This window comes from Branchiostoma floridae, chromosome 6, assembly GCF_000003815.2.
Source record: "Branchiostoma floridae strain S238N-H82 chromosome 6, Bfl_VNyyK, whole genome shotgun sequence".
Lineage (NCBI taxonomy): Eukaryota > Metazoa > Chordata > Leptocardii > Amphioxiformes > Branchiostomatidae > Branchiostoma > Branchiostoma floridae.
The window spans coordinates 11,863,565-11,884,284 of NC_049984.1; the positions used below are offsets into that span (position 1 = coordinate 11,863,565).

At 40.3% G+C, this 20,720-nt stretch overlaps 1 protein-coding gene and 1 long non-coding RNA gene across 2 annotated transcripts in view; both read left to right on the forward strand.

Moving 5' to 3' along the window:
* Positions 1-19,340, forward strand: part of LOC118417228 (ras-related protein Rab-2A) — a 24,058-nt gene extending 4,718 nt beyond the window's left edge. The window contains exons 3-8 of the mRNA XM_035822692.1: positions 587-654; positions 1,874-1,956; positions 2,762-2,854; positions 11,980-12,091; positions 15,723-15,791; positions 17,121-19,340. Coding sequence (XP_035678585.1) covers positions 587-654; positions 1,874-1,956; positions 2,762-2,854; positions 11,980-12,091; positions 15,723-15,791; positions 17,121-17,222 — 527 coding nt within the window. The 3' untranslated portion in view covers positions 17,223-19,340. The remainder of the gene's footprint in view (positions 1-586; positions 655-1,873; positions 1,957-2,761; positions 2,855-11,979; positions 12,092-15,722; positions 15,792-17,120) is intronic.
* On the forward strand, positions 8,931-9,876 carry LOC118417229. The gene is made up of 2 exons (XR_004831339.1): positions 8,931-9,170; positions 9,784-9,876. It is a non-coding gene; the product is annotated as an uncharacterized LOC118417229 (long non-coding RNA).
* Positions 19,341-20,720: the final 1,380 nt, after the last annotated feature.

The following is a 20,720-nucleotide window of genomic DNA, read 5'->3' on the forward strand; positions in this document are numbered from 1 at the left end:
CAGTTGTCCATTCTTCCGTGGTTTGGCATGTTTGGGGTTTTTGTCAAATGTTGCAATTAAGTTGTAGCCATGTTCGCTGTTCAGGCAAAACATGTTTGGGCTAACCCTGTTTTGGCACAAAATGTTCAGATTTAGTTTTAACCTCCCAAAATACTGATAGTTTTGACTTCAGATGTCCCTTTAGGTACCATTAAATACAAAATTCGTTTGAAATTATTTCTTTCTTCATATTTTTTTGGTTCACTGTTCTAAGTTATATATGTTCAAAACTATGTTTGGCCAACAAAAATAGTGTCATTCGTATTCATGTAATTCTCCTTGACCATATTTCTATGGCAGCCAAAAACAGTGTTTGGTTCACTATAAACCAAATGTTCATATTTCAAACCTGTGCTTTATGATGAAGCATAGGTGTTTTCAAACAGAAAAAAAACAAACAATGTATATAGAGGTGGTTCCAAGTAGAAGTTTGTTTTATTTCTTGACATCAGGGTTTGCAGTATTACTTTGGTAAAGATTACTTACCATATAAATGATATTCCTACTTTGTGTCTTCACTGTTCTGTACATCCGCTGTTTTCCACAGGTGTCGAGTTCGGAGCACGGATGATCACGATTGACGGCAAGCAGATCAAGCTACAGATCTGGGACACGGTAAGGATCCCAACTATATAATGGGTGATCCGAATGATAGGCTGATCCCATCTGTCTGTATCTGTATCTATATAGCCGGTATAACCGCCGTTCGGCGTAACACACAAGCTAAATGTGGTACATATGTATGTGTCATGCGTTAAGAGTGAAGTACTGACAAAAGTTGTTGTTTTTTCTTTTGCCAAAGAAAACCTTATCTTTCTCGTCAGCCATTTGACATTTTTACATCTCCCTTTTGCAGCACAACATTGAACTGCTAGCTGGCACTGTTAGGGTGTAGAACAAAAGATTGCTTTTCATATTGCAGTACCCTAATTTGCTGTTAGGGGGAGCTATTGTCCATAGATGGCCCCTTGAATTTCTAGAAAAACCCATTGCTACTAACTTCAGTATTATGTATAATGACATTCCTGTTTTTTGCTGAGGTGGTGTTATTTCAAATATCAAAACAAATATTTTGATCATGATGTATTTCGTATGTCAACACTATATTTAAGAAGGAATGACAGCTCCCATTTTCAAATAATTGTTGACAATTATCTGAATAAGGAGAGGCCTAGTGTATATGTCATAGTTAACATGGCTAAACCAATTTTCAGCTGGGAACCATGCCATGACATTATTCTATACCAAGCAAAAGAATTCCAACCATGGATAGATTCAAAATCATATACCTTACTGAATGAAAAGAAAGCTAATTTGCATAATCCAATGATGTGGTGCGGAGCAGAAGAGATAACCTCATTGCAGGTTGATTTCCCGACCTCATTATGCACGGTTATAAAGTGTAATCTGATTTCCTGCTGAAATTGACTTTTATGTAAATGTCATGTCATGCCATATGGCTGGTAATAGATCACGGATTGCCGACCTTCTGTGCACCTTATCACACATAATATAGAAAAGAAGTTATCTAGATTACCATTGTTAATTTGCCCCATCACAATGTGATATAGCATGTATAGGAATTAATGTTGTGTCAAGAGGATTAAGGAGTTTGTTTTTGTGATCACAGGGATACTAGCTGAGTGGTACATTTGCATTTTGTTTACAAGTAAGGTTGCCATATTTCCCTGGAAATTGGAGCAATTAATGTTAGAATGTTTCTATTTAATGTTCTAACTGAAAGAAGGCTCTGAAAGGTAAAAAGACACTGTAGGCCCAACATTTTACTACATGTAAATGGAAAATTATTTTTTCTGGAATTCTTTGTGCACAGGCTGGGCAAGAGTCATTCCGTTCCATCACACGATCGTACTACCGAGGTGCGGCAGGCGCGCTTCTCGTCTACGACATCACAAGGTCAGTAAGCAATGAAACTTTTTTTCGCAGTCTTTATTTATTTATTTATTTTTCAAAAATAAAAAGACATTAACAAAGGAAAGACATGGCAGATACATGTCAAAGCAAAACATAAAACCAGAAGACAGTCGTGTACTGAGAAACTCCAGATGAAAACTAAATGATGTTGTTTTGGTTGTCATCCTGGTTATGATATACATGTACTATGACCCATATCATGTCCTCACTGGGACAATATTTCCTACCTGATGTCGGCCTTACCTGTTAAGCCAGATCTGTAGATGATATTAGATTTTTACACCAAGGCCATGACCTGGAAACGGCGCAACTGCGGATGACATATTAAAGCTGAAGCATGGAGCTGCATCTGGACCATCACGACTGTAAATCATGATAGGTGGCATTTTGTAGTGTATACGAGGGACTGCTCTGAAGATTAACTATGTCAGCACTGTTTCAGAGTGCAGTATGTATATGTGGGAGCCTAAAATTGTTTGTATTTATCAATAAACAGTGGCCATCTAGACACAGTGTAACTCTTGAGGCCTTGACTGGCATGGCAACTTAGTTGCAATGTGTTTTATATATGTGCTGATGTCTTATATTTATATTAGCATTCAACATGGTTTCAGGCTGTCTATAGTTTGCAAATGTTGTGGCAGAAAAGATAATGTATGCAAATTCTGATAAAAGTTCTTGAGCATGTACATACATTTTATCTTTTCTGACACGATATTAGGAAACTATAGACAAGATATCAAACTACTGCTTGTACAGAAATTTCTAAACATAGGACTTCTTTTAGGCGGGACACATTCAACCACTTGACCACCTGGCTGGAGGATGCCCGCCAGCACTCCAACTCCAACATGGTCATCATGCTCATCGGCAACAAGAGGTAGAAACTAGAATCTGACTTACTTCTTACACTATATAGTTCAACAAGAGTTTTCCTTGCTTGGTCCATCTCTTCTGCTGTTTCTGTTAAAAACTTCAGAATCTACTTTTGCTGTTATGTTTCGAGTTTTACATGTGCTTTGTTAAATTGTTGTAAATCATGAATGTTTGTGGTGGTTTTATTTTTTTGCTATAGCCTCCAACATACATCCCAAATGTGTGTTTTACAATTGTACTGTAAAATTTGTTTCAAACACAGCAAAAAATCATTTTCAGTCCTATTGCAAAATTAAAATCACAACAAAGGTAAGCAAGCTTTGTAGTACCAGAAGACATTCCATTGTTTTTTGGTTATTTTTTTTATTCCACTCTTTTCCCCATTCCATTTGTGATGTAAAGCGATGGAATGCACAGTAGAGTCTGTTTAAACTTCTGTATTCTGTCATTACAGAGTAGTTTTTTGTAGACTCCTTTTGTTTATGGAGAAAAAAATCCCGTAGTTTTTATTGTATATCACGATATTATCTATCCTCCTTTGTGTTCCCCTATCTATTGAAGAGCCCATTTTCCATGTGTTTACCACTTCCCTCCTGTTCATGTTTCCCCTAGGTGTATAGAAAGCACACTTTATAGCCTGTATTATTAGTGGTTGGGCATGTTCCAGAGGAAGGTGGTGTACACCCTGCCTGATGAAATCCCCTCCCCAGTTAATGCCTGAGCCTCTCTGGGGACAAACCTTACCTGATTGCCTCGCCACTTTGTGGGATTTTCATCACTTTTTACTGTCACTTTGTGCTGCCTGGTACCGCCGCGATATGATCCAACATGTCCTAACGGCATTGTTTTTATGTGCGACATCAAATCAATTGTGCTCCAAACGTCTCTACACTTGTTCTCATATAACACAGCATGGGTATATGTTATATGAAAACAGCTTGTTGCAGACATCAGCTAAGATGATAATAATTTTTTTACTAAGTATATAAGTTTTCTGTTAAGATATTTCACATAACAAATATGTGCCAAAGGAACAACAGCAAAACGTGTAAGTTTTGCCTTTTGGGGGGAGGGGGGTATAGTAATTGCAATACATTAGGTATAGAATATTAATTTGTTCGAAAACAATTTTGAGTAGACATCTCTCTAAAATGTCATAAGGGTAAAGCATGCAAATTCAGACTGAGGTGCTTTTTTCTACATGGGTGTTGCAATACAGCTTTGTTACAGCTTGGGTATTTGGCAAAGCACACCAAGTCAAAGAAAGCTTAAAACATAATCCAAATTCAACTGTTACGATGAAAGAAATCAAACCACCCACCAGAAAACCACATCTCTGTTCCACATGATAATCGTTATAAGTTAACTGTTTGCGGGCTAATAATACTATAATGCAGACATACATAAAAGGCTGTATGGCTGATTTTACTTGTTTTATTCAGCGGAGTAGTGGCGCCCACTAACGCTACTTTTATGGCACTGTATATGAGAGGTCTAATCCGTTATTATCAGTGCCCACTTCAACACCCCCAGGGAATACTTATTGTTGAAAGGTCATTAGTGTTCTACAGTAAGTCGCCATATATTCACTGTACCAGAAGTCATGTATCTGCAGCATTTCTCAGTACAGTACAGGTTGAACACACTGAATTTTATAATTGTTTTGCCTCAAAGCCATCCTTCGTGTTGTAAAAAGAAAAATGTTATGTTTTTTGTTCAACTAATAGGCCAGATACAATTTCCATTCGTATTATCACAGCTGGGCTGTACCATTTGGAAATACTTGGTGGGATGACTAAAGAAAAATTCGGGTGAAGAATCAACTTGGAAATTCCTGGAGAAAGAAAGCTTACAAGGTTATTTGTATACAAATGAAAGAAACCATTAAAATGCATAACATCATATATGCATGCTAAATCAAGATTGAGTAAAAAAATAATTCACGCAACTGATTTCGGAAACGGTCAGACGAAAGATAGTGGATGCCATCTGAAGTGTCTGACCATTTCTGCAATCATATTCAGTTGCTTGAGAAACTGCTTTTTGGTGTATCTTATTACCTGAATATCTAACTTTCATTGACATAGCAAGAATGAGTAATACTGAAAGCATTTGAACAAACTTGTAACATTGAAAATTAAAAAAAAAGTTTTCTTTTATCGAAAGATCAATGGCACCTGCACAAAATTTAAAAACTTACATTGGCAATGTTTATATTGTGGTATTGAATGTGTAGAAATATAATGGTATATTAGGTTGATTGAGCTTTGAAAGTTTGATATAACCCAGTGCAGAAAGGAGATGGGATTTTAGATGCTTAGGAGTACTTCACCTGTTGCCCTGGGGTAAAAGGGTGAATCTGCCAGCTGTCCTCTGTAGTTATCTGGAACAAAACATCATTATCTTACCGGTGTTGCCCTAGAACACATGACAAAGCCATTGCAAGGCATCATGAAACTGCCTGTAAAATTGGAAAGTAATTTTTCGATGATCGTTTTGCGGTTTTACTAGTAAAAAGTTTTTAACACTAATGGACTTTATCGATTAAACGTGATATGAAATAGTGCTACATTTTAGGGGTTTCACTCCAATGGTTGCCTGCAGTGAAGCGATTGGAAGTTGAAATTCATTGTTATTTCTCTATATCTGTTTGATCTGTATGATTTTGGATATTGATTTAATTGTTGTTGAAGTTATCAACACTGTGAAAAATACAAATGAAGTAAAGAAGGAAGCACAGGGTACTATTTAGAAAATATTGTTTGGTCTTTAGCATGTACCAGCCTTCTTTAACAAAATTGGAATGAAAAACATTTTACTTTAATCAAAGATTGAAGGTTTCTGAAATACTTGAAACCTAATTGCTACAGTAGGCAACATTCATGATCAGTGTTTGTTCCAAATGTTTATTCTCGATTTTCTCTCAGGCTACAAACCCACGTAAACGGAGTAGAACGTTACCATCGACCCTGTAACAACCCTCCCAAAAGACAATCCCTGTGATCTACCCCAGTACTGACATCCCTTTTCTACTAGACCCTCTCCATATATGTATTCTGCTGGAATCCCAATCCTCCTGGGGATTCCCAAACCATTTAGTAATCCATTGCAGCAGGCCAGGCTGGATTAGCATGCCACCTGCCCAGGGTTTGACCTACTTTCCACTGCCATTAGGGGTGAGGTCATCATAGGTGGGGAGAGTGAAATATCCAATCAATCGCTCATTCCATTTGGTATCATCTGCCCACATTGTTTAGCTTGTGGCAGCATCCATCAGGGTTTGGTGGAGAAGTGTTCCTGACAAGAGTGAACATTTGTCTTTGTGTGTGTCCCCGGAACAACCTTGGCTGGGTGCATGGAAAAGGATTTCTGTACGCAGATTATTGGATAAAAAGATTACCTTATCAAAAGGATGAAGGGCTGTTGTTGTGCATGAAAGTAGAAAAATTAGATAAACCTTTGGCGTCTTCAACCCTTATTGATAGCACTGTTATACATAATACAAAAAAGTAAGTCAATTTTCAAAACACCATCTACGGCAAATGGTTATAATTTTGCAGTGAGGTGATTCATTTGTTGGAAAGGTAGAATAGCATAGAATGTTAACTTTAAATTTTGCAAGAGCACTATAGCCACATACTGTACAGTAATGGAAACACCATCTGGTTATAACTTTGCATTGAGTGGGGCACTGTGGAAACTGTAAACATAAAACCACCATACAAATTTTACAAATTACAGTTTTTTGTAGTTTTCCTGACCCTTCATTGCTTCACCATGATATTATATACTGCATATGAAGAACAAGATGACATTGCCCTTATGTTTGTATACATACATAATATTGATTTGAATCAAGTAGACTGTGTATATGACCTGTGCCCTTTGTCATGATCTATGTTATGTATACAGCATACAAGATATTAGCATAATTACCTTTATCAAGTAATTATGTACTTGTAGACATGGTAACACTCTGTGTTGTGCAGATTATTAGTATAATTCTTACAAGTACAATATTTCATGTTTACCATCCTCTACCATGAACTGCATAAAAAATCTCATTACTTTAAACTTGTCTTATGGCAAATAGCATTTATGAGAACAACCTGAATGAAGAGTTCTGAAAGTTCATCCAAAAAGGGCATAGAATTGAATTTTTATACCGAAATGTTTCATTGGTCTATTATTTACACAAAGCTCACTGAACAATTTTATGAGACATTTATGCTTCAATGAACTGTTTCGTGTACTCCACATTTTCAAAGCTGCAAAAAGTTTTCATATCAAATTTGATATTACTTGCCACTAACATTGGATATATGTCAATGATCATTGTCTCAATTATGTTACATTCAACCCCACGTCTACCACTTCTGAACTGTCCCTAGTTTAGAAGATTAGTGGAGCTCCCCCTTTGTCCCCAGCACACCTGCTCTTTTCCACCCAGACATTAGTCAGACTTGTTGTTGAACAGTGTGGGTCACATGTCTCCCCACCAGGCAGTCTGGCTCAGGATAATGCACTCAGCCTTTACTCCCCAGTGAGAGCCTTCTGCACTGTTTTGTTCCCAACTCTGTGCAGAGAGAGCCACGTGCATGCCCAGACCACACAGCCCCTCTTTCGCACACTACACAATTTGTTATTTGTTCGTCAGGTTGGGAAAGTGGAAGTAATTCCGTGCGGCTAACACCTGGCCTGTGCTGCTGCAGAACCTCAAAGTGAAATAATCTGAGGCAAAAATATTGGGAGAGGAATAAGGATCACAGGTCGCGGTTCTGGGTCACTTTTTACTTTGTTAGGCGACAGAAGGTGTCCAGGTGATTCACTTACACACATCAACACAGGCTGTAGAGCAGGAGGGGCTGAACTCCCACATCTGTCAGGCTGTGGGCTTTTAGAACTGCAGGAAAGGGAAGAGTGAGACAGAACAGATGTGTCGGACTCATGGTCAAGGTTGTCTGGTGTTTACTCTGGTCTTAACAATGTTGGTATTGTTGTATGTACTAGTATGTCAGTCACAAAAACAAACTTGTGTAATACTTCTGCATGGCTAAGCATTGTTGCACACAACACAGCAGAGGATTGGTTGTTTTGTACATAAACTACCTTGCATATGGAGCCGTTTCATATAAAACATTGCCCTTAAGTTCTGTGTGGGAAATAACATGGAAATATACATGCTTTAAAGAGAAATAGCCATCATCTGTATATCTACAGTTCTTCGTGTGAGGTACTGCATTGAGAGCTGCAAAGCTGTTAGTATTTGTATAATGACATTAGTTACCTGTTGTGCAATTAACACATTAAAGTTGCATTGGCCACTGTTACAACACCACTTAAATGTTAAGAAGTCCACATTGTTCCCAGCTACTGTTAATGAAATAACACATAACCTGTTCACACATCTGTCTGACTTTGAACAAAAGATGATTTGCCAGAAGCTAGTGGAACTGAGTACAGTATTGCTAAATACAGCTTTTCCCACTTTTCCAGTTTATGTGCTAATAGTTAAGGTGCGCTGCAACTCATGACTGTTCCCTCAGAGATACTCATGGGCTGTATGCGTTATGCAAAGGAGCACATTTGAAATGACAAAAGGTCTACGCCTCTATTTGTTATTCTCTGGACCAAATGGTTGGTAATCCATCCCAGCTCGTGGAACGACCGGGCGGACAAAGTAGATGATAATTGTGGGGAACACAGCCACCTGCCCTCGCCATGCTGATTTAGGGCCCTGTCTGACGATTCTGCACTTCAGGCATGAAATGAAGTGGTTAGGGCCGTCAGGTCCCCGGAAAACAAAAGAGCTTGGTGCCCAGCAGTTTATCCCTGGGCACAGATGCCATGACCTGTGTAAATGGTGGGAGATGAGGAGGAAGGTTTCACTGACTACCAATTTGGATGCAAGCTCCATTCTGTGCTCGAGTCATACACCATGTTTACAGCTTATAAAACATTGCAAAGTTGTATAAAGGTCTGGTAGGCTTGTCAGTTGCCAGTACAAATATATTGAGAGGTCATGGGAGGTTAAAGAGAAACTATAAGAGTAAAGGTCTGACCCCAAAATAAACCATCAATAAGCCTATTTGCATTTACCAGTACGCATGCGCGGAATTTCCTTAGCAACGAAAAAAGTGAGATAAACAAGTCGCGTTCGACAGGGCAGCGTGTGTCCAGGTTCAATGTTCAAGTGTCGAGATTTTTAGCCTCTACACGGCGTTAACGGCAGCCACCTGCCTGGATCTGATGTTCCAACGATGTCCTGAACCTTGTGTGCCTGAAATACCGTGTTCAGTTTCGCTTCAGAGGAATTTACGGTACGTTTTTTGACGGTATCCAAGCAAGTGTTACCACAGTTAGTGATAACGCATGCATCCCTCCCCCATGCACGATGCCATCTATCTTTGCCGCTTACTTCTAGAATTTTTGTCCATTCTCACTACAGCCAGGTTTTTGTCTGTAAAGGTTACCAGTGTGACATAATTAGGAAATTTTAACCTACGTATGTTATAAACCGTAAAAATGTTAGCTAAAATGCACGACCTTGTGTCTTCACAATAATGAAAGCCGATATGGTCACTGTCTCGTGATCTCTCGTGTCCGGACATGACCCCGCTTGCACTGACTGAGGAGCTTTCGTACTGTGACCAACACTTCGATTAGAAAGATAAAAAAATGTTAAGAACCAACAGCGAGTACACTAATACTCGCAGTAAATGGCTTGGATGTCCGTATTAGTATTAAACTGGTGCTTTAGGTTGAAAAATTGTACTAATAAATGTGCAAGCAAGGTCGCTGCAAGTTATGCAAACGTGACGGTGGGGAGGGGTGCATGTAGAATGTGCATTGAAGTGTATTGCGCTTTAAAGCTGTATTTTTTTGTTTAAGTGTTGATATTTGCTTTAATGTTTCTTCCTTTTTTTTTTTAAGGTGCCGGAGTTCAACATGAGGCTGTGTGCAGTGGTCGGCTGCGGTAATGGAACATATCAACCAAGGCGGTTTCAACCTTCTTGTATCAACTTTTAAAAAAAGGAAGTCTGGGACATGTCCAAATAAAAACATGGAACAAAAAAAGGATTTTGATGATGCAACTGTCCCCAACCTTTCCAGCTATGCATTTCCCACTAACAAGAAAGACCCATGGTCGGACAAAACTGTTCTTGCTCACAGATTGCCAACACTTGGGTTCGCTTCCTGTCTGTTACACTACAACCACTGATAGTATGGCCAAGTAGAGCTGCAATTTCCAAGACCTTGCCACCACAGTTCAAGAAACAATGTAGTAGAATAAGATACATAATTGATTGTACAGAAATATTTATTGAGAGACCTAGATCTTTAGACTTACAAGCCTCCACATGGTATGACTATAAAAACACAATACTTTAAAGCCACATCTCCTTTCTTTCAAAGACCTATGGCGGAAGAGCCTCTGATGTGTTCATTACCTGGGACTGTGGCTTTTTAGATTTGGTTGATCCAAATGACGTTATAAAAATAATGGCAGATAGGGGATTTCCAATCCAGGAGGACCTGATGCTGCTGAATGCAACACTAGAAATACCACCAGCAGCATAGGGGAGGCGACACATGACAAGAGACAAAGTAAAGAAAACAAAAACTGTTGCAAACTTGAGGATCCGCGTAGAGCGTGCTAACAATCGACTGAAGGACTTCAAAATCCTGGAGGGTACATTTCCCATAACACTCATGTCAGCAGTAGATGACATTATCAAGGTCTGTGCTGCATTGGTTCGGAACCTGCAGCCAGACTTGGTCAAATAAACAGTTGGCATACAAGCCATTCAAGTTGGCAGAGATAAACTGTATTGAATTGCTGGCAGCTGAGTGCCAGTGACTTTTTTAATGATCCTTTGATAGCAGGAAACTGTGACCGATGATAATAATGACAATGTAATGAAGATGTAATAGATAAAAGTGGATCCTTTCTGTAACATGTCCTCAAATGTATTCTCAAACATTTTTCATACATTAAGTTGTGAGTTCTGTACATTTATGCTGCCATACTGGTGGTGATGTAGGAACATATTTTTTGGAATAAAATCAACGGGATCTTACTTTTGCCTTTGTTCATGAAGTGGCTTGTGTAATGGGAAATGATTTATCGAACAGACAAACTAACAAACTAGCAGTAGGAGCTCACAATAATTATGTTTTCCCGATATGGATAAAATTGCTCTTGCTGGTGTCTTCTTTTCATTTCTTTTTCTACTGTCAGGAACCAATCAGAGCTTATAACTGCCATGAACCAATCAATTTTAGAACTGCATTAGCAAATTAGCAGTATAACTATGAAGAACCGTCCTGTGTCTTAGCTCTTCATGTGTATAAACTTCCGCCTCCTCATCCATTACGGCCGGAACGAAAATGAAAAAAAAAACTCCACTAACTTCATATACTGCCAGTAAAACACAAACACACGTCTTACACCAGACTTCAAAAACTTAAAATTATCTTTATTCTTAACTGACAGTTCTAGAATATTCTTTAGAACAGGTGTACGTTCGTACCTGTCAGGTGTGAACACCTGCGGCGCCGCACGGCGCGGCGCGGAGCGCCATCTCCTTAAACAAACGCTGACACTACACACGCGTGACGCAACACTGGGTTGGCAAGTTATCTCCCAAAATGGCGGATTTTACCCGTCATGCATTTCGCGCCGGTAATTGCGAATAGGCTTATTGATATCCATCCCTAGCGCTTGCATAGGTTGTACAGAAAGATACAATTTATCATCGCAAAGGTTTACCGTTGGGTTATAGCAAACATGTATCATTATGGTACCATGACCATGTATATAATACATACTGTAAAGAATATATACTGGATATGCAGCTACTCATAGCTTTACAGTCAAACACTTATGGGCCCAAAGATATTGAATTGATACAGTTATGATATCATTGTGCAGAATAAATTTTTTCTTCATCTCAGAGATATCATTATGGAGGTTCTCATGCAGATTTTATAAATGTCAAAAACTTTTTGTATGCAAGGTCATCTGTGCTGGTAAGTAATATTGTTACAAAACTAAAAGTTTATTTTTGTTACGTTTGAAACTATTAGATTGTTAAATATTGATACGATGTTGTCCTTGGCCCACAGTGACCTGGAGAGCAGACGTGAGGTTAAGAAGGAAGAGGGCGAGGCTTTTGCACGGGAACACGGGCTGATCTTCATGGAAACTTCTGCTAAAACTGCTGCCAATGTAGAGGAGGTGGGTATTACAATTAGATTAGATGGATGTCATGAACTAAACGTTCAACACTCATGTCTGTGACTGTTTAAAAATCTCCTTGAGTTACCGTAGCTGTGTTTTTTGTGCATTGTTTTTTTTTTTTCACAGAAAACTGCCTGCCTGTAAGTTCAGTGTAGCAGACCAGAATATACCCCTGGCCAGAGTATATCTAACAATGAGGAGAGTATACCCGGGCATATTTCCGCCAAGGGTATTTTGTGGCCTGCTACACTGGCAAGCCAAGTTTTCTATCTCCCTGCTGCATCCCTTTCCTCTCCTTTGCCATCCCTTGCGGCTTGTTGATGGCTCAATGTACCTGGTGGGATGTCAACACTGGGTTCAGCATAGCTGGCAACTAGCCCAGGAGCTCCCAACACTCCCTGCTGTCACTGGAGGTCCTCACACTACACAAACATGCCCAGTCTTTCAAGTCCATGGGTTTCACATTGCAGTAGAAAGCTCATAAGCCTGGGATTTCCCCTAAACAGGGCCTTCCTCCACAGGCCTGTGGATAGGGCAACTTTGATGTAGGATCCAAGACAGAGAAGTGTGTAGGTGTTGAAATTTGTAGATCCTTTGTTTGCACAAGAACCTAAACTTACTGACAGGCTGGTCCCCTGAGTAATTAGCTGCAGCTATCAAGAGTGTGTTTAGATGGCATTGTTCTTCTTGTTGTTTCATCAAGGTAGTTCATAGCTAAAACCTGTTCATGTATTTGGCAAAATTATGAAGATTTAAGTCATATTCAGTGTGAGATCTCATACCTTTGTCCAGGAAGTTTTTGTTGTGGCAACATGCCCACAATGTACCTGCTGCCTCAAGAGAAAGTCAATCTGAGGATCCAAAGTATAATACCAACTCTTGCAGTACAATTAATTTTTCTAATATTTTCACTGAACTTTTCATTTCTTAAAAAAAGACAGACACCCATTTTTGCTAACTGACCAATGGCATGTAAACATTACAGACACTTAAAACCCCTAACATACCCTCTATCAGATCACTGCTCACAGGGTACCAAATTGATGACCCCTGGGCTCTCCATGGAGTTTGTTGTTCTCCTGTTGATTGAATTAAAACTGTAGTTGCATAAACATTCAGGACAAGGTGATATCCTTCAGACATAATTAGCTCAACCAAACTAAGACTCTGTGTTCTAGAGGAGACTTATTGGGGTTCCTTTCAGTTGGAATTCATGGTACCTGAACCATGTTTGAAAAGGTCCCAGTTCAACCCTGCTGGTGCACTGTATGGGTAGGTCCTTGCATGATTAATCAGGCTGTGGTAAATGTCAGGCCTCTCTCCCTGCCTCCTGCCTACTAATCACTCCTGCAGGGTAACTTGATCACTGCCCAGGGAGGTGGTTGGCTGAGGCAGGCTGCAGGTCCCATGGGGGTTGGACCATCCATCACAGGGGGTCAAGTGGCCACCACCTGCTCCATTCATCACCCTGACATGGACTGTACCATTTCTGATTTTTCTGACAATATCTTACCTCCAGTTACCAGTCCAGGGTGTGGCACTCACAGTCTAACACTACTGTGAAATACAGGGCTGTAAAAGTTGGTGCCAGGGTGGTATTTTGGAGGTGGTGTTTCTGGCTGAAAATGTGGGGTAAAGGTGGAGAAGGTTGTCCATGGGTCACTGCTAATGGCAAGCCCTTTGAAATGAGCCCTGACATTTTCTGGCATCCCATGGTGGTTTGGGCTGTGCATGGGGAAGGTTTGAGTACTAGTGTTGTTCTGAAGAGTACAGAACAGAACTTAAGAAGAATCTGATAGGGTTGGGGAAATGTCAGGACTCTCTCCCTGGAACTGTCATGCCAGGTTTTGAAATGCCGAACGAAAGGTTTTGCATACAAACTGTACAGTACTGGAAATATGACTTCAGAATTACATTTATGATAATGCTCTCAGTGATATATGAGGTATTCTCCAGCCAAGGCATAATCTGCATAAGGAATTTGTAAAACAGGTTGTTGTAATTTGTCATGATCAACAGATGAAAACAGGTGCAAGGTCTCGGGAAAGTAGTTCTATGTTTTGTGCAGATCTATGAAAAAACAAAAAAGCAGTGTACAGTGCACATTTTGAGAGAAGAGCAGAGTCAATTTGAAAAACTCTCCACAACTTTTTTCTGTCAGTCAGTAAGTCAGTGTGTTGTTTAACAAGTACCCCTCCCAGTGAACAACATTGTCATTACCACCTCTTGCTATTTCAAAACAAGCTCTACGTGGGGATATGGCAAGCAAAGACTATTACTCCACCATTTTGTGTTGAAGAGATTCTGACCTAACCTTGTTTCAGGGACCCCTCCACCAGCCTCGGCCTCAGTGTCGCCTCCTTGTGATTGGTCACAGCTTGTGCAGGGTGTAGAACTGACCTGGTAAGGTCAAGGGTCGAGGCAAGCATGTAACCTCTGCTCATGAAAGACAGACACTGCAGGCTGGAAGAGAAGTACTGTGGGAAAGCATCTGCCAGCTTCTGCACAGCCTACACAGCTCTTTTGAAGGAGTAACACAAGTCAGGTCATGGTCTCAGACCCTGGCATAGTTTGAGCTATTCATGGCTGTCCATTCCGTCCTGGGACATGCATGATCTGGTACTTGCAACTCACACTGCCAATCAATTACACATAAACTGTCAACAAAGTCCAGTACTACCCTTTTCTTTGGAGGTCAAACTGCTGTGGAAGTTGTCCAGCCAGAAGTCTGAGAACAAAGCCTATCCAGGACCTCAGGGTTGGGTCCACGTGAGAAGGTTCAGTTCATGAAGAAAGCTTTACTTATGAAGGGTTTGTTACTGAACTGTTTGTTATAACGTTAGGGACAAACATGCAAAGGGGGCCACTGTCAGCCACACCTTCCCAGTCATGAGTGGTATTGTGTTGGCATGTCTTTCTATACAACATGTATCTTTCTATACAACATGTTTGATGAACCAGTGGGAAACATGTTGCAAAGAAGTCACCTGTGGCCAACTTCCATCTGCGTGATGTTCCTACCAGGAAGTTTGCAGATTATGGACTAGAACTAGAACTTATGGTCGAATAAAAGTCGTCTCTACAGGTTGTAAAAAAAGGGAATATAATATTACATACAAATGACTGCAGACACACTGACTCACACAGAAAATCACTGTAAATGAAAAGGCAACCCAATTCTCCATCAACTTTCTTCTGTTTTTCATAATCCCTGGGTTTCTTTGATGGGATCATGGGATCATGTGCTCTTAAGAAAATGGATCTGCCTTAATGCCTTAAACAAAAACTTGTGTCAGGGGAGAGTGAATGGATCCTGAAGTTAATGATCCTGTGGAAAAACAAAACCGCTTTTTTTTCAGGATCACTGATCAGTAATAGAAGGCCATTTGTTAAGTGTTTCTAAACCCCCCCCCCCTTCCACCCCATTGGTGAGATGGAGAGTATATCCAGCATAAATAATACATGTGGATTAGTGAATCTGTTGACCTGTAACATATTTAGTTTACCTCTGACCATCCTTCCTCCCACTTACATTTGGTCTTCCTCATCGATCACCAAAGCTGGAATGTAAACATACATGTGGTAAGTTCAGATGGAGTAACACTGTCTTCTCTTCTCTCCTCTGCAGGCTTTCATCAACACAGCCAAGGAGATCTATGAGAAGATTCAGGAAGGTGTCTTTGATATCAACAACGAGGTACTATGCTTACACTTTCTTAACTTCGAGTAAATGTTTTCAACTTCTCTCTGCCGATGCAGTTTGTTTTCACCAAAATGGTATAGGATAGGTTAAAATTCAGAAGTGTTACACTTACTGTTATCTTGAAAGGGAGTACATGTATAGGTAGAATTAGATATCACGTTTTGATATCACTAAGGACTGTTGAAAAGTCCGAACCATTTACTAGACATGAGTCAAGCTTAACCTCTGCCCTGAGCAACATGCCACTTCAATCCCTCTCAGGTCCTTGAAAAGTTCAAGAGCAATTTAGGCATAAATCATGGAGGCATTGGGAGACTATCTTTAGAAAGCATTTGGCCTTGAGCGACCCCTCGATAGCTCAGACCAGTTGCAAGGACAGTTTTTCAGTGGTGTAGACTGTACAAAAAAATCATGTACCATCAGAAAGAGTACTGTAACTGGTAATGTTGAAGATGTCCCCCCACACAAATCAAAAACATTCTTACTGTAACAGTGGGGTTCTAGCGCTGCCAAACTGACCACGCCAACAGCTCTTGAGCTTTTGGTGTTGTGGTTAGCACGTTGGATTTGTGATCCGGCTGCCCGGGTTCGGCGCGGGTTCGAATCCCGGGAGTCGGGATGTTGTTTCTTTCTGTTCTTACTCGCCCCTCGTATTTCTACAATGGTTCCCACGCCGGCCCTGTGAGTAACAGGCTAGTATGTGCCACACAGGGATGTCGATCTCGGAGATTCGAGGACGAATCTTGAAAAGAAAAGGGGGAGTAGTGTAACAGTGGGGTTCTAGCGCTGCCAAACTGACCACGCCAACAGCTCTTTAGCTTTTGGTGTTGTGGTTAGCACGTTGGATTTGTGATCCGGCTGCCCGGGTTCGGCGCGGGTTCGAATCCCGGGAGTCGGGATGTTGTTTCTTTCTGTTCTTACTCGCCCCTCATATTTCTACATTACAAACCAAAGGGAATGTAAATGTGTGAAGCACAGTGGCCTTGTGGGTAGGGTTGTTGACCCGAACCTGGAGGTTCTAAGTTTGAATCTCTGAGTCTGACTTGTCCCGATGTTGTGCCCTTGGCAGAGGATGATTGGATGAATTACAAACTCAAAAAGACTACCTATCTTCAGCTAGGGACACCTTTGGATCCCGTGTTTGAGGATAGCCTAACATCTCACTACTCCTACAAACAAGAGTAGGGTCCTTCCCATTATGAGTTGATCAAATAGATTTGTCCCAAATATACAGCTTGTTCTCTTCAGTGAGGTGGTTTACAAGATATGCAATACAATGAATCCTGACATTAAGTAATTAGTATTGTTCTTCTCACCTTACAGGCCAATGGTATCAAGATTGGGCCACAACATTCCCCATCAAACCCAGCTCTGGGTGGGGGTGGCGGTGCAGGAGGGAGCCAAGCTGGCGGTGGCTGCTGCTAAAAACTCATCATCACGCCCCTCCCCTCTGCCATCATGCCTCCCCTATAAAGTGTATGGTACAATCCAATCAGCATACTCAGATACCCCTGTAGAATTTCCATTGCATCCATTTTATCTCCTGTATGTATGATATAATCTGATGTGACCTCTACTCTCAGTAACAAGAGAAAATTACTGTAAGGCATCATATTGTTGCAGTGAACATCTTACACCAGAAACTCAAATGTTGTAGGTTAATCTAGGCAATACCTGGAAGATAGAGAAGATACAATCTTGCTAAAAAAAAAAACTACATATTAACAGGAAAATATGATGATTTACAGTATTTAAAACCTGATAACTCTCAATGCTTCACTCTCCTTCTCAGTCTACTTTCACTTTAAAGGAATCAAAGCTTAAGTAAGGATACCAGACTTAAGTATTTAGTAAGTAAGGTGGCTTTCTTTTGATACTAACCTACCCTAACCTTTATCTCATGCAAACATGAGTGGAAATGTAGACAGGAGATATGATTTTCTTCAGAACAAAGCTACTTCTAATGTTAGGTATTATGTAACCTGTATCTGTGGGGGACCCTTTCAGTCTGTGTGGGATTTAAGGTGGATGAACACTGAACCTGAACTTGTATATGTCGAAGGTTGTGCCCCTGGATAACTGCAATCTCGGTAGGTAAAACCTGGGAAAACATGGAAAATAAGACTTTGTTAACCTTTTCCTAAGAAGATTGTTGTAGATTTTGTGCAAAGTGTATTAGAGGTGGGACGTATGTTTATTGCAAGGTCTTTATTGTAAGTTATACGATGTAGTATGTGCTCGGCATGAAGTTATGAAGGGATTCTTTCCAGAAAACAAACTATGCTGTTAGAACGTCATGTTATACAGATATTTGTATGAATGTGATGACGGAGTCAGCTTTTTTTGTGGTAGAGCAACTTCCCGTCAGAGGTTCCCTCAACCCTGAAATTTTATGTGATACTATTATCAAAAATCTTATCAGTACCATGTAAATCAACTAATATTATATTATATATATATATAAATGATATGTGAACGTGAATGAACTATCACTGGCTCTGGTAGCGCCATTAGATCAGCAAGTATACACTCAGGCTTTTCACTGATATCATGATAGCGGCCATATTGGAGCACAGCAGCAACATGTTGGCATCTGTAACAGATGTACAGTTTACTCCAATATGGTGCAATGATGGTGAATACATGGAAAGCCTGTATTCTTACCTTTGGTAGGAAGCCAACTGCACTGATTTGTTTATTGCTGTCAGAGAGGTGTTGTTTCAATTAAGTGGTCTCTTTATGTAGTTAGGTTTCTGTGTGCTTGTAGGTCACCAGCAAAACTTATCTCAACTTTTTGGCCAAAACTTTTGATTTGCAGTGTTCTTAGTCTGGTGGTGGGGAAGCATTTTCTTGCAGAAAGAATAATTGCATGTTATAAAGGTGTCATCTTTTCCTGTCTGTTGTAAGTTGTGAGTGGTATTCAAAGTCTACACACAGTATTTCTGATGTACAGTATACAAGTCCTGAAAGGCACATATCTATATGCCAAATGCACATACTGGGAACTATACACCTGCTGATGTCCAGGCCACCAAAGTAGTTCCTATCAGACTCTTTGTGTCTGGCTAATAATTGGCAGAATTTACATGAAACAGCATTTGGCTGGCTGGTAGGGTTTGTGTAAGTAGGGAAGTGTGCATGGGAAGGCAGACTACCTTTTGTTCAGCATACTTCCTTTTATACATACCCTACTGTCTGGACAGACTCTGTCATGCCAGGCTGGACTAGTTGTTAGCCAGTAACATAGGGTGGCAGATAGATCGTGCTTTAATTTTTCAAGCATTGACAATGCACATGTGTTTCTCTCCTACAAGTAAGCTATGAAGGATTTAAAGGACAAGTAATGTGTAGCTTTCCTGTTTCAAACACCAACGAAATGCTGCCTGTATGGTCGTCTGTATACAGTATACTCCAGCAAATACTCCTGAACCAGGTTTTCAAAACAAGCAGTCAACAGGTAAAAAAAATACATAGCAGCTGACTGAAAAGATGTTTGTCCCATTTTTGCACCTGCTGTATTAAATGTGATAGTTCCTGTAGAAACTTTTGTTTCTTGTGTTTTATTTTGAGCGAGTATCAGTACTGATAGAAAAAAACTTTTAGAATGCATTGCATAGACCCTACACCAGTCCTATAGACTTAAGCAAGCACACATCAATCCAAGCAGTAAAGAATAATGTTCAGTTAACTCCACTAAGTTCCGGAGTTTCTACGATGCAGATTCATCTCTGCACTGGAGAATGTGAACTTGGACTGTTTGATGTTACCAGTAGACCAACACTTCAGTTTCGTGTAATTACCTAGTGCTACTGATGAGCACCATTATGCCATCAATGGAAACTTATCATTGGTACCGGAAGGACTTGTACCCGCCCATATTTCCAAAGGATGATTAAAGTCAGTTATGAAATAAGAATGAAGGCTAGACAGGCAGGTAGTGAGATACTCATACAAAATTTACTCAAGCAATTGCACAAACTTTGTAAACAAAGAGGACGTTTTAGATAGCATCAGTGACTGGTTGAGTTGTTTGAGTAACCTCTGTGTTGGGTAATCTAAATTTAGTTTCCTAAGGCCTTCTGATACGTTACCATAGAAATAACACTTAAACATGACGTCGTAGCTGTGTTGTGCCCAAACCAGTGCAGCGTGGCATTGGACGGTGTAAGATCTGTGAAATGCCACATGTAAACGTCCTCCCGACTTGATGTCTCATAGCATATCAAGAAAACGGTACAAAATAGAAAGCCCGATGAAAACATCAAAAAGCATCCGGAGCCTTACCTCTGCTTGGAGAGTAGCAGTGTCCCAAAAGTTCTTGTCTTACATTGCAAAAAATCGATAATATGAGATGCGCATGCCTTTCATTTACAAGCAGAAATGCAAAACTTTCCGTCCCACTACCTTGCATCTTCAGGTTACCAAGGACGTTATATATATAAAGTCCTTGAGGATACATTTCCTGTATCTTCCCAGAGCACCAGCCCCCGCATTGCGCCCTGCTAGTGTTAGGCATTGATAGACGTACAACAGAACGTATGTTGATGGCTCTACTGGTGCAAACAGGACCAAAACTCATTTGTTTGTTTTCAGCGAATCTGTGAACGTCACCTGTGGGAAGCTGGACCCGGAACTAGAGAGTTATTACGTAAAGATCAATCCAAACGGTAGAAAAGTGGCATTGCAATACCAATAGTGTAGCTTCCTCCAAAAATAGTTTCAACACAGAAAAGATAAGTCTTCGTACCCATTTCTAACAGACTCCCAGCAATGTCCGAGAGTGGGAATAGTCCTTGTCACCTATGGGTACATGGCAAATTTATTTTACATCATGCAAGTCCATGTCTAACGTGCATGTAACCATTGGCTAGACGATTTCATCCATAACAACTTACGACTTGCGCCCTAAACCTCCTACCCTTC